At 37.8% G+C, this 15,137-nt stretch overlaps 1 protein-coding gene across 1 annotated transcript; it reads right to left on the bottom strand.

The window, feature by feature from the left end:
- Positions 1–762: 762 nt before the first annotated feature.
- On the bottom strand, positions 763–13,878 carry BCL10 (BCL10 immune signaling adaptor). Its single transcript, XM_031969396.1, has 3 exons — positions 13,447–13,878; positions 5,677–5,965; positions 763–4,362 (listed from the first exon to the last, which is right to left on the bottom strand). Exons 1-3 carry the CDS (start codon positions 13,501–13,503, stop codon positions 4,010–4,012), a joined length of 699 nt encoding a protein of 232 aa, XP_031825256.1. The 5' UTR covers positions 13,504–13,878; the 3' UTR covers positions 763–4,009.
- Between the last annotated feature and the right edge of the window lie 1,259 nt (positions 13,879–15,137).

Genomic DNA, 15,137 nt, shown 5'->3' with positions numbered 1-15,137 from the left:
TTTTACAGAAAATGTTCAAATGATGAATTTTACAAGAACAGCTATGTTCTAGATACTTGGGTAGGCATTCATCACTCAGAAGTGAAGTTTTAGTCTCAAAAAGTGAGTACTTTTCCCAGAAGCTGGAGTCTTTGGGTTAATCAAACACTAAATTAGTATAGTCACTGACTGTTGTGTCTTGAGACCCTAACTTATTCCACTGATCTACCACTCGATTTCTTAGTATCAAATGATTTTAATGACCACCACTTTATAATATAGGAAGTCCTATTCTCAGTTGCTTTTTTCTAGGACTTTGTAAAGGGCTGAAATTCTGAGTTGATGCACTGGAATCAAGACAACGGAGCAGTTAAGGCTAATTACCAATTGGACAATACTCTATTAGCATGTTTGGAAAATGGCCCTTCCCAGTATTCTGTGCTGGCTCAGTCTTTTGATGTATACAGAGAATTGTAGGAGGGATTAGGGGGTGGAGTAAGACAAGCCAGAGTCACTTTGGTGGTAGAAGAGAAGAGAGGTCATGGAAATTCTGCATCCACCCCCTTCACTTCTACCCCTTAAGACCAAGGACTTTTGCTTCAAAATCTGTTATGTGGTTCAATATTGGTTTGATGGAAGACAATGGTAAAGGATACACATCACTTGAAGGTGAAAAACTTTTAGAAAAGTATTTATTAAAATATAATTACATCGAGTTGTAAAATAATATTCTCTTCAGACTTTAGTCATGAAATATTTGAGGAAAGTGACATTCAGACTTAATGCAAAGTGATTTTCATATTTATTAAATATACTTTTGCATTCAGAAATATATCACCACTGAATTATACTGATATTACATATGCTTCAAATTCTTACATTCAATGCCTTTTATGCTATTCATTTCATATTCTTGACTTCTAGTTATATTTTGACCTGATAAAAATTGTTAAAGAAAACACAAGAAAAGTCAAAAAGGCACTTCTTTAACTTTGGATAACCTTATTTGACTAACTTGAAAATGTGAGGCACTTCATATTGGAAAGAGCTACCTTTTCAGAAATACAAATGATCTTATTAAAAACTAAAAGATAATCTGCAAAAATTTCACTAAAAACCGACTCCTTTCAAAAGAACAAAAATCCCTAACTCTGGAAGTCAATCAAATTGATGTCAATGATTGGCTCTGCCCAAGGTCTAGCCAAGGCACATTTCAGAAGAGGGCCAAATCACACACACATAAAAATTCATAAACTCTCAGGGAGTACCCTGTGGCATGTATGAATTTAAACTTTACTTAACATCTAGAGTATTGCTCCAGTGACACAATGACAATGAGGTATTTAGAATGATCGTTAGACACCGCTTTGATTAGGAATTTCCCACTTAATTGAGCTTTTACTTAAACATTGAACATTAAACATTTAGTATATTAAATATCTTAAAAGATTTGAGATCTTCCCCAAAATTTGAATCTACATAGCTGTTTTTTCATTGTAGTTACATTTCACAGTATGATTAGTGCAAATATATCACTGTGAATATTTTGAAAATGTGGGACATAATTCATTAATTTATAGGTAACTCAGGAAAATTAAAAATAAACTAGTTTTTTTCTCCTTCAGTAATAAAGCTCCACTATGACAAATATCCTAGGATACTAGAAAAATATAATCAATTTCTACATTATAAGTTTAATGAAAAATGTTTTCGTGTACCAACGCCATTAAAAAATTTAATATTTACATGATTTAGTATAGATACAAATAATTTCTCTGAATACATTTAAATAAGTTGATACAGATTTCATTTAAAAGCATGTTTTTGTATAATTTGTATTGCTCCCTCTGCTGGGGAAAGGAAACATAAATCAGTCAGTTTTCTAGTTTTTACACATTAAGAAAATTGGGCCTCATAATACTGAGGAACCCAAATAATTCTGTTCATTCTCTCACACTAAATTTGTGCCCAAATGAATACTTTTGCTAATGATATATGATGAACAAATGCTGTTTCCAAATCTTCCCAGGTCAAGAGAGTACATGAGAGCTTAAGCACAGGAACCTTTCTGTGACTTTGAGAAGGTAGTGCCTCTTGATCTCAAGTATAAATTTTTACAAGTTTCCAGTAAAAATTTCTAGTTATAAATGTTAATAGCAGCAGGTTTGGTCAAGAGTAAGGAGAGGAGGAAGGAAAATATTAAGTTGGTAATATCCAATAAGAAAAAATCCTTCAGATACAACATATATTTTTTGCAAATACTGAATTTTTCTAACAGTGCAAACTCCTGCAGAGAATGGATGCCTATCATAGTTTCTGTATAATCACCATAGCACTTAGTAGTTTTCTTCACATGAGAGACCAATGTATGTTGTTCATGGTTTCTTATGAATCAGGTTATAAAATCCCCTTTCATCCACCACTACGGTAAAGATAATGTGAACAGACTGGGATGAGATTCTTATTTGGAGGGGAAATGTATTCCGGGGAAAATGTATAATTGCTTTCAACTCCAATATACTGATCTATGATTTTTGACTGCAAAGAGCTTATATATATTTTTTTCCCCAAAGAACTTTTTTTTGGGGAAAGAGGATATCAGGGGACACTGGTTTCAATTATCAAAATCTAAGAATGGTATATAGCCGATAGGCAGGCTTTGTTTATTTTAGTGGGGAAACAACATAGATACTAAGGTATGGTATGTAAAGCTTTTAGAAAACATAGACTATTTAAGGAGAAAAATATTGCTTATTTGAAGATTTAAAAAACAAATACTCTGTAAATCAACTGTTTAAAAGATGGCAGTTTTTCTCTTGCAACAAAATGTCTCAAGTTATGAGTAATACGTGGACAAAAAATTAAATCTTCAGAATATTCTTATGAAAAAACATCATAGTAGGATTTTTGTTTGTGGTTGACAAATTCACAATTATTTTCTAGCAATACACCTATCACAAACATTTGAAAATAAATTAGACTTAGTGTACTGCTTTAAAAATGGAAATAGGTATTTAGATTCTTAAAGAAAATTCAACTTAAAAACAACTTTTCTGCCCAATGACTTCTGCAAATTTAATATAGTTAAGAAAAATCTTATGTGTCAAATTGATAAGTAAACAATAAAAAATTTAATTATATAAGAGATAAAATACAGCAAATGAGTAAGGGATGTGACATTTCATTATAATAATTGACAAGACCACATGACAAGATTGTTAGCAAATGCTCTACTTATTTCAAGCAATGTGGAATAAGACTGAATTTCCTTAAGAAAATAATTTCTTCTAAGAGTATCTCCACTTGAGATAATAACCTGGAGAAGTTGAAAGCACAGAAATTAAAAACATAAAATGCCTGTATGAAATATTAATGACTGATGTGTTATAAAACTTTTTGTCTTAACAATACAAATTGACTAAAAAACATAAGAATCTTTAAAGTCACTCTTGATGGGCATATCTGGCACAATAGATTAGCTCAGGAGGTAGAGGCATTATATGCATTACAGAAGAATTTTGTGTTCGCACATACTACACTTTGGGCAAAACCTATGCTACTGCTGGTTAGCAGAAGCTTCATCAGTGAGCAACAGGTTCAATTACAGAAAACCTCTGAAAATTCTATCGGGAGAAGTCTCAATTGTTGGCGAGAACTACTCAAGTGGGGCCTAATCACTTCCAGAACACATCCTAAAATAAAACATTGCCTTAGTAATAACAAATTCAACTCAATTGGCCACATTATTAAAAAAATGTTCCCCATGGATAAAATTCGATTGAAGTCATATAAAAAACAAAACACCACCAAACTAAAACTCCTACAATGAAAAAGCAGGAAAAGTAAACAGCATAATCAAAATGTGCTTCTTAGTTAGTTTCCTAAAAATGCATTCATACTCCATTTACACAGCATGACAAAATGTTAAAAATGCTATAGTAGCTTGTTAGTAAGCATTTACAGTAACTTCTCAAAGTTTGATAAACCCTTTTAAATATTTCTGAAATAACTTTTAAAGAAGTGGTAAGCGTCATTGTCGACAAAAAGAACGTGATCTTAAGGGAAGAAACATATCACTGGAGTTCCCTTCTTCTTCTGCCTGTGATTCTAGTGGAAGAGGAGGGGCTCCGGGGTCTCCAGGCCCAGGAAGGGGAGTTGAAGAGAAGACACTGTTTTCGATTCTGCCCACCTCTACCACAGGCAAATTAAAGGATGCATTGCTAGAATAAAAAGAGGCCGTGCTGGCCTCCCCCGCTGGGTGGTAAACAACAGTGACATCTCCATCTTTCAATTTCTCAGAGAAGTCGCCCTCATTGGAATCTAACCTGGATAGGCAATTTGTTGCTCCGGGTGGAGGCGGCATGTAGCTATTGTGATGCAATCCTAAAATAAAACCACAGAAGATGATTAATAAATTAATTAGTAAACTCAATCAGAGATGGTTAATTCAACAAACATTTAATCAAATAACTGCTATTAAAGTGCTAATTACCACAACATTTTGGAGGCCCGATATTGGAGAAAAAAATGCCCATATCTAGGATGCCTCTGAAAAATGGAATTAAGCATTACTGTTTAAGGCAATCTGGTCAGAATTGAAAATGAGCCCATTTCAAATTTCTTCATAAAAGGAATAGTTTTCAGAGCTACTGAATAGCTAAAGTTTGTGAACTGACATCCATTTGTGATGAGCAAATGAGTAGAATCTTTTCTGGAAGGCACCACTTAAACTTGTATTTATTTAACTAATAACCTCTAGGACTTAGGAAGTAGAAAGAGAACGTTTTTGTAGTTAATAAACCTAGCTCAGCAACTATCCAAAGTTGACCAAGATAGCCCCCACCAGAATCTGTTGCTTTGCAAGCTGATAACCTCTAATCCAGGTTATTCATTTCTGTGGGTTTTTCCAATTTCAAAACTCAAGATACAACAAAGATGGCTTAGTTGCAGGGTCACTTTGGTTCCCCCCCTCCCCCCAATCCTGTATTTTCTTGTATATACTTAAAAACAGAATTGTATGAAGGGTTCCACAGACTTCAGACATAAGACAGAAAAAAAGGCCAAGAATCTCTGTCCAGGGTTCAGGAAGATCTGATACACATTCTGGCTGAGGGATCTGGGGCAAGGCACTTTAGCTCTCACTGCTCTGGGTAATCTCAAAGCTTCTGTTTTAAAGGAGGTTGAGCCACATTAGCTGAGGAAGTCTAATTTGAGAGTTCCTAATAACATTGAAAAATTACACTCCTAGTCCTTATACAGCAAAACATTCTGCTGACCCACTAACTAAACTGTATGACATTTAGCTGTATTACAAGGGGAACTGCAGTCCCATAACAAAGGCATCAACAGTCCTGTTCCTTACACTTAGTCCTGTGCCTTTCTTTAGGAAGCCACTCATCACATCTAATTCTGTTTCTCCATCTGTAAAATAGCCTAATAAGGTTTACCTCCTATCTTCCGTGGATCTGGGAGGAAGTGCTATATAACTAAATCCACACATATCAGCTGTAATCAAATAGAAATCTCCCAATAACTTTCTGTTTTGTCAACCTCATAAAATTTCTAATACAGAAAAGGCAGTCTTAGTAGAATTCTTGGGGTAAAAACTATGGGGAAAAAAATCAACTCTACTGAGTAAATTATTTTATACTCCCTCTTCTATTTAACTTGTCCCCTTACACATGCTTGTCACCTTACCTTTCAGATATTCAAGTTTGACAATCTTTAGTTTTTGTACTTCATCTGTGATCTTCTCTATCAGGAAGCTCTGTGTTTTTTCTCGTCGAATAGATTCAACCAGAGTGTCAAGTCCCTTTGGGTTTTCCTGTAAGTAGTCCAACAGCTTACCAGCTCTTTTTTTACTTGATGTTCTGCAAGAAATTTCTTCAGTGTCCTCTCTGGTGAGTATTTTCTTTGCACGTAGGTGATCAAAATGTCTCTCAGCTATGATTTTTTCACATAAATACACCCTCAGATTTTCTAAAGCCTAAAAGATATAAAACGTATTTTAAGATTATCTCGAATGGAAAACATAATGGTTAAGTACCTGACTATATATCAAGCACCGTGCTAAGTACAGATGATACAAAACGAGGCAGAAGCCCTAGCTCTCAAGGAGCTTATAGTCTCAACTAGGGACACAATAAGCAGACAACTATGTACATACAAGATATCTGTCTATAGATATAGGAAATAATTGATAATCTTAGAAGGAAGGGACTGGAATCAGGAGTGAAAAGGGAAAAATAACAGATCACAAACCTAGACTAGGAACATAAATTACATAGAAGACAGAACCAATTTTTATTAAGTAAATCTAGTTTGTCTCACATTTCATCTGGAGGAAATCTTCTACAAACATTTTCTTGATTCAATGACAGATGCATAATTATGGTTACTCTAAGCAGTTTCTTAAACTGTAGGTCCTGAAGGTAGGGGTTGCGAAAAATTTAATAGTAAAAGATTTCTGAATGACCAGTGACTAAAATTTAATTCAAAATCAAAGATATCACGAATCTGAGGTGTTTCTGGCAGTGCATATCTATCTGTGTTGCATTGCACAACTTCACTGCAGTCTTGGTTCTGAACGCACAATATGTGCAGTATAATGCCATGTAACACCAATGAATTCTATCAGTAATATGTTAGCTCAGATTTGAGACTTCTGTATGTTATGAATTGCAGTGTTTTTACTGGACATACAGAGTTTTCTGTTCTTAGAGAAATAGTAGTTTAATTATGGAAAATGAAGACTTTAATATTTTCCTACCATCATTTCTCAGTGTGTTTTAAGTATCACATTAGCATAACTTTGGATTTTACAGTGTTAGAATGTTTGATTTTAAAATTTGCTCTTCTTCTTTTAAAGAAACATACTATACATATTTAACCTGTATCAAAATGTTGCTGTCTTGGGAAGGGTGGAGGTAAGGGAAGGAGGGAGAAAAATTGGGAACACAAAGTTTTACAGAAATATTAATTGAAGTAAGTAAAGACAAAAGCCCTTTAGTTATATTTCTCCATCATCACCACTATATATGTATGTAATGTGAACATTAATTTTTAAAATTAAGTACAAATATAATTTCATAAATTAAAGTTAATATTTATTTGAGAAATTAACAATAACATATTTTAGGAAAAAAATTTTTTTGGTTCTGTAAAAGTGGCTAAATTTAGACAGAAGAGGTAAAAACAATGATAATATATATATAGCAGAGTCTTTGCTACCAGGTACACCAAAATTGCCAAGAAAAAGAAATTACATCAAATTGTTTTTCTAATATGGATTTAATTCTAATGATGATAATTTTATTGAAAAATCTCTGCTTAATTTGTAATGAAGTTCTGGCTGCAAAAAAGCATGAAACCAGCCAAACTAAAATGATATCCTAATACTAAGGATGTAGCATTCTGCAATAAACCAAAGGGACATTTTGAATGACTTTTAAAATCTTCAAATAAAGAAAAACAATCTTTTGAGAAATTTGTTACAGTCAAGAAAAAGTGTTTACTTGCATCTTGATAAACTTCTTATTTAGTTGCAAAAACTAAAAAGCCCCATGTGACATAAGATCTTTTTACCTGCTGCTATTAAAATGTCAGAAACAAATTCATGGGAAAAAGTATGAGGATGAAATTTGTAATATTTCTTTATCAAATGATACTATTTCCAAAAGAACTTCTGAAATTAGTAATGGCCAATTTCAGCAGCTTATTACCAGGCTTGGGGGCAGCCCAAAGATTGTAAATACTTACTAACATTTCTAACATGGAATAGTTGTTACTTCATATAAGATATGTTTACCAAAGAAGCATGCATGAAGAAATATTGTTTTGTTGCCCTTTGGAAGGTCACACAATAGGGAGAAGATATTTATCTTAAAGTCGATTAATTTTTCACAAATGAAGGTTTACAGTCAAAAAATTGTGTTGGATCTCTCTATAGAGATGGCATTAGAGCAATGATGGGCAAGAAAAAAAGACCAAATAAAAAACTTTTTAAAAGGAATGTTAAATTCAACTAGAATTAATCTGCCCATTAACTTGGATCTATCTTTATCAAAATATTTTTAAAAATTAGATCTCACTTTGCAAATTTAAAAACTGAGTCATAATGCTACATTTCTTCACAGTACAATGACCAGAAAAAAAATAATTGTGTAACATTGGACAATACTTGGAGACATATTGCTAATAAAATTTAGGAAGTTCATTTTTTAATGAAATAGTAAATATTTTAAGTTTCTCTATCACTTTTGTAGTAGCCTCAATATACTTTACCTTAAGAGTTTTATCTGAATACATGTTTAATAAATAATTTTATTCTTCCTTCACAATAGCGGTCTCTTCTTCAGGCTATGTATTTCTAGTTTCCTCAACTATTAGATGCTTCTTCATCCTGGTCACTGTCCTCCGAATTCACTTTAAATAGCCTATGTCCTTCTTAGTGAAATGTAATGATACTAAATAAATTCTAACCATTATTCAACTACCATCAAGTACAGTAATTTCCATAATCCAGACATTAGATTCTTGGACATTTCATCTACTCTCTTAGTTCTATTACCACTTTTGTCCACATAAATTTAAAATATAGATCATTATCTCTAGAATGTCTGGGGGACATGGGACATTTCTACTTATCTGTTCTGATGACAACTAGAACTCAAAAAGTCCTAAACTAAACTTGCTTCTTCCTAAAATGCTGTCACGAACTTTTCAATTTCTTTTGATGTTATTACTAGTCTATCTCCACAATCTCATACAAATCTTCCCCTTCTCTCTCATTTGGCTTCTACCCTAGTTAGTCTCTTAGTAGATCCTCAATGCCTTTTGGATAAAACACAAACTCTTCAGTATATTTTAGGAGTTCTCCACAATCTGGCTGATTCTATGTTGTCCTCCTTTCCCCACATGTTGAATTACCATCAAAGCTACTAACTATTCCTCAACCTTAGCACTGTTATCCACTTCTGCCTGGAAAATACTTTCTCCTCAATTCTACCTCTTGGACACTCTAGCTTTCTTCAAGGGTAAGCTCAGGTGTCATTCCCATTCTATCTTGCTATCAGTGATCTTTCTCTCCCAAAATTACTTTGTATACATGCTGTAATCCTCCAGTAGGACATAAGCTCCTTGTGGGTATGATTTGGGTTTTTTTGGCCTTTGTAACCTAGCAGCCTAGCCTTCCAAGGTACTTCAGAAACTTTCTGAATTGAATTCCCTCACTTTATATCCGTCTTCTATGTCCAATCAATTCTATTTATTCTGGTGATTCTACTTGGTCCAGTATCTCTCACACCCTCTGCACCCTCATCATCCATTCCCTTGTATAGGCTCTTATAAAGATGAATTGCTATCAAGACAGAATTCTGTAAGAGATTCAAGCAGGTAAAAGAATCTCAGTGTCCAGACTCAGCATGGTTATTATATTCATTTACAAAAAGAACAAACACGCTACAGAAAACACCAGAGAAAAAAAAGCAAGAGGGAAGAGATTTTTGATATCACTTTGGTTTATTTTTGTTCATCAGTGACTTATCTCCCTTCCTTGGCGATGCTTTTATGATTGCCAACAAGTATGGTTGTCAACATTAATGACAAGTTTTGGCAAATTCTCTTATTTTTTTCTGCTTATTGTATTAAGACTCAGGTGGTTTCCCCGCCCATCACTTCTCCTTGGTTAATGAACAGACTTAATTGACTTCTATGCCTAAACCAGTTTTGTCAATATATCAATAAAGGGACTTCAGGGTGAAGCTCTGTCTAAGCCTAGGTGTCTATCCTATCTGTACACGAGGGCGCCAATTAATCTGATAAAGCATGCCATATAATGCAACATCTTGGTTTTGCTACCCACTTTTAACTGAAATGAAAGAGAACACAAAATTTTGGGGGGAGAGTGTATTGATTTGAAAATATATAGCAATCTTTTTTTTTTTTTTTTTACAATGAAGTTAAATTTCTTTCCCTGCAAACTCGGAAGGCTCTCAGAACCGCTATTAAGTATGGGTAGAAAGCCATTTTAAATTCAAATACAATTTAAAAAACCTACTATTTTAATTTAATGACATAATAAATAGCTATTGCTAGAGTTAAGTACGATTTTCTAGAAAAAAATTAAATTGGCAGTCCTAAGCCAAAATTCTACTTGCCACTAGACAGCAAAAGAAATAAATTTTTTGACAATGTTATGACTTATGACTTTCTGAAGTACCTCTGAAGGGGTTGTATTTTATTGCAGCATTTTCACTGTTTTGAAACTTATTTCAATTGCTATATTAGTCTCTAATTGCAGCTTTTCTCAAGAGGGTCCAAAGTGGTAACAGGGTCACAGAAAAATCTGATTCTGTACTAAAGTTTACTTAATTCCATATGAAAAGAAATGTTTTAGGATTATTAGACTTGGAGATAATATCAAGGCTTCAATGTGTGTGACTGGTGCTGCAGGCAGAAACAGGAAAATTAACAAGAGGAGGGTGGAAAAGGTAATGAGAACTGTTTCGGACATGGTTAATTTTGATGTCTACAGAACACCAAGTTCAAAATATCTAATAACCAATTGATTAAGCAGGATAAAGTTCAAAAGAGGGAGAGCAGGTACCATAAATCTGGTAGCCATTTGAAGAGATGATGTTTGAGCTCTAGGAGAGTGACAGGGTCACCAAGTAAGAAAAAATGTAAAGAAAGAAAAAGGAATCCCGGAGAGAACCTTGTGAGTACACCACAGTTAAGGGATGAGACATGGACGATGATCCAATAAAGAAGATTTAACAGAGAGCAGACAGATGAAGAACCATCAAGAGAATATAATGTCGGAAGTATTCAGAGAGGACAGAGTATCCTGAGAGACCCATTAACTGTGTCAAATACTACAGAGAGGACAAGAATTGTGAGGATTGAGAAAAAGCCATGGATCCTAAAGTCCTGATATAAAAGATTGGTTAAAAACAATACTTTATTTAAAAAGAACAAAAACAAAACCTCGCCTACATACTCTTTACATTTGCCCTCATTCTGCAATTATGTGTATACACATCTCACCTTCCTGGCTTAGTCATAAGTCCTTTGAGTTTGCATTTATCACTTATTCACCTAGGCATCTCCCAAATAACTGCTGAATGAAGACAGGGAGATGGCTTCCATTTGTTACAATAATTCACAGGATTTTTTATTGTTATTATTTGCAACATACAAAAATACGCTATCCTAATTATTCAATTTAGGCCTGCATCTTGGCCCCTTCCTGTTAAGGACAATGGGGATTATTCCAGAGGGAGAAGGGGCCCAAGAATAATCAAATCAAGACTGATTTTATTAAAGTTTTTGGAGAGAACCTTATATTCATTTGCTGTCTTGCATTAATTAAGTTGTATCTACTTTACCTCAGCTACTAAAACTGTAAGTCTCTGAGCTTTTATTCATCTTTGTACTCCTCCTGTATCTGGCAGACACTAAAGCACAAATACAGAATCACATAAGTAAGTTTCTAAAATCTTGTGAATTAATCTTTTAGTTAACAATATGACAAAAGTTGAAAGAGAAGAAAAGGATTGTAGGGAAAGGGAAATGAAAAAGACTCTATTAGATATACTCTTAAGGTTCTCTGCAGCTATCAATCTATGATAGTAAGACATTTAAAATACTAATAAGCTTTCTAGAGTAGTTCTATGGCCCTATATTCCAATCATTTCCGCCAAAAGGCACAGGTAAGTCATATTTATTTTTATAGCGAGTTAAAAGAATTGAATCATACTTTGGCATTTAGACAAAGTAGTTGAGTCTTGAAAGGAGACACTAGAATTAACCTTTGTTCATTCTGTCCCAGGTTCATTGAGTTCAAAGGAAGCAAAGTGTTAAGGGAATGAACATTAAACAGTCCCAAATCTGCCACTAATTAGTTATGTGAACTTGAACAAGCCACCATCACCGTGGGTGGTGACTTTCCTAATCTGCCAAATCAAAAAACACTTAAATAAACATTCATTAAATGAATTGTATGTACCGGGTACTGTGACTAGCTGTATGGCTAAAATATAGTAGCTCCCAGCTAACTCCAGAATTCCAGGAATGCGATGCATAAAAACTATATAAGAATCAGCAAGTCTGAACATTGGCTGCTAAGGTTTCTTTTTCATTTTTAAAAAATAAAATGCAAAATGATGGATAATTATTACTCATGCTTAGACATCTAAGAGGGCAAGCACTTGCATGAATAACCAAGAAAATGTAAACATGAACTAGATTATAATACATTTTATCTTAACAAATCATTAATATTTATGCTACTTTATAGAATAAGTGGGTAGAAGCTTTCTCTTTAGGGAATTCTAGTAGTTTCATCTATGGGATAATGGCCTTTCCACATTGGGGACATCATCTATGCCAAAACTGAAAGGATGTCTTTCATTTTCCACCTTGGGCTTTCTTATACCCATTCTTTTTAGTTTGGTTTTTGCTGAATGAACATTCATTAAGATTTTGAGTTCCAATTTTTCAGCAATCTGATATAAGCTATACAAGTACAATCCATTTTTTAACACGCTTCCTTATGAGTCATGCTGGGAAAGAAAAATCTTAGCCCTATTCTGAGATCTAGTTTAAAGCCGGCCCCCAGGTCTTAGTTTAACTCGGGGGTTTGGGCTGCTACAGAAATGACCTGTCGGCTAGCCGCCAGGCACCTGAACTAAGCAGCATCGTCGGGAAGTACCTGCTCAGCCGCGCAGGGATGTCAAGGACAAGCTCTCAAAAGAGCAGGGCGATGGGGAGGGCACAAGCACGGTCAAAGGGGCTTCGGGGACGAGCTCGACAATGGCCACGGGACTCGGAGGCAGGCAAAGAAGGCCCGCAGACGAGGGGGCCTCCGGCCGTGTCACTTTATCTCGGGGATCTCACTCCCCTCTGGAAAACGGGGGCTGGGGCGAGTGACCCCTGGAGACGATCCCAGATTCGGGACCTTTGGACTGGACGGCGGCTGAGCGGCCAGAGGACTCATCCTCGGACCCGCCCCCGACCACTCTGCTCCCGCATCCTCACAGGCGGTCCCGTGCCCCCCGAGAACCCAGAAACTTCGCACGGTCACTGCTTTACCGCTTCTTCCCACGGTCCGAGCCCGGCCCAATCCGCCTCCCGGAAGGGGCACTGCCACGGGAGGAAGCACTGAGTTTGTGTCTTACACAGAACGTCTCCTTCAATCCCCTTCCCAGCCCCGGGAGAGAGGTGTCATCATGATTATTTGACAGTGGGGGAAACTGAGGCAGGCCTTCAGGGAGCCCGCTAGCAGGCCTCCGCATCTGAACTCGGGGCTTCCTGACTCCGGGCTCCTCGCTCCACACACCGCACCTCCTGGGGGAGGGGTCTTTCTTCGGGGAGCCCGGAAACCGCGGGCCTTTCCCCGGCCCAGCTCCCCCAGGAGCTTCTCCTTAGGCTGCCCCGCCCAGCCCCGGCCCAGCCCCCGGCACTCACATCCTTTTTCACTTCGGCCATGTCTTCCTCGGTGAGCGCGGGCGCAGCGGGCTCCATAGCGGAGGTTCCAGAACCCAGACCGCGCCGCCCCCGGCACTGAAGAGGCTCGAGACTCCTCCCCGCCCCCGTGCCCGCCGCAGAGGGCCAGAGTGCAGCAGAGAGAGCGGAGGGGCTCGAGGCCCGAGAGCAGAGCGGCGATTTCCGCTTCCGGCTCTCGTCTTAACCTGGCGACTGAAACTCCGACCGGACGTGCCAGAACCGAGCCCTCCCGCCCCTAGTCGAGCCTCGGAACGCGACTGGATCTTACAGCCGTCAATCCAGCTCAGAGGCAGTTAAGCCTTTGAGCCTATTCCTTACATCCCGCCTTTCACAGGACAAAGTCTCGTCCCTTACGGGCAAACTATGCTTCTCGCTTCCGGTACTGAGACAAAACCACGCCTCTTTCTAAAGACCCGCTTTAAGTTTCCTATCCCCACTTCCCGGTTCATATGAACCACGCCCCTTTAGGAAAATCCTCTCTCCATCTCCGCCTCCATGGGGCCTAAGTCACGCCCCTTTCTAAAGTTTTTCTCGTACTCCGCATGCTCACTAAATGAGACCACACACCCCATTAAAGCCCGCCTTACGTCCGCTGTCCTACAGGACTGCGTCCCCACCCCCTTACCTGGGTCCCTCCCCCTCCCTCATGTTTCCGCATACAAGCCACACCCCTCTCCTTATATGGTCCACAGCTCGTCCCAAATTGCAAACCACGTCTCGTGAGACGGGCCCTCTTAGCGCTTCTCCTTTGCTATAAGCAAGCCACGCCCCCTTCCAAAGATTTCCCGCCCCTCCCCCAACTCCACCTCCCTACTAAGGAATTCCCTCACTCAGGGGTGTAGGAGAAAGCCCTCCCACCACGCCCCCTCGGAGGGCACGCCCTCTCCTGCTGCAGGACGCAGGCCACGCCCCTTCTCCCCGTTCCCACTCTTGGATCTGGGGTTTTCCCTACTGAAGTTAATCTGTGAACGGAGGATGAACAGACCTAGAGTCGGAGGGAGACCTGAGCCGTGGGACCCCTGCCAGATCCGTTAGCCTATCTCTGCCTCAGTTTGCTCCTCTGTAAAGTGGGGGGGATAATAGCATCTTCCTAGTGTCCTCCTCCTTTCCTATGCACCGCAGCACGTAACACGGAAGCATCGCAGGCGCAGGATGCGCTTGGCTCCAGGACTGAGGGGGAGTTCCATTGATTGCACTCAACAGGCATTTATTAAGCGTGTGTTGAGTTCCTCGAATTAGAAACATAGCCCTCTTTTTACAATGTAGCAACAATAATAACAACAAAACTCCCGAAAGGGTCGGCGATTCTTTTTATTCACTCATTTTTTAAAATGCAAGGTATATTTAATATTTCACGGGAGCCCCAAATCTGCTTGCTATCCTGGGGGGGGGGAAACTTTAAAAATCTTTGGCACTCCAATCAGAGCAACATCTAGTGCAGATGTCTTGTGTTTTTCTGCCTTTTTTTGCTCTCTTCCTTTTTTTTGGGGGGAGGGGGGTGTTAAGTGACTTGCCCAGCGTCACATAGCTAGGAAGGGTTAAGTGTCTGAAGTTAAATCTGAATTCAGGTCCTCCTGACTTCAGGGCTAGTGCTCCATCCACTGCGCTACCTATCTGCCCTTTTTTGGTCTCTTTCTAAAAAGTTTTGCGGT

Source organism: Sarcophilus harrisii, chromosome 4 (assembly GCF_902635505.1).
Source record: "Sarcophilus harrisii chromosome 4, mSarHar1.11, whole genome shotgun sequence".
NCBI classification, from domain to species: Eukaryota; Metazoa; Chordata; class Mammalia; order Dasyuromorphia; family Dasyuridae; genus Sarcophilus; species Sarcophilus harrisii.
This window is presented reverse-complemented; position numbering and strand designations above follow the sequence as displayed.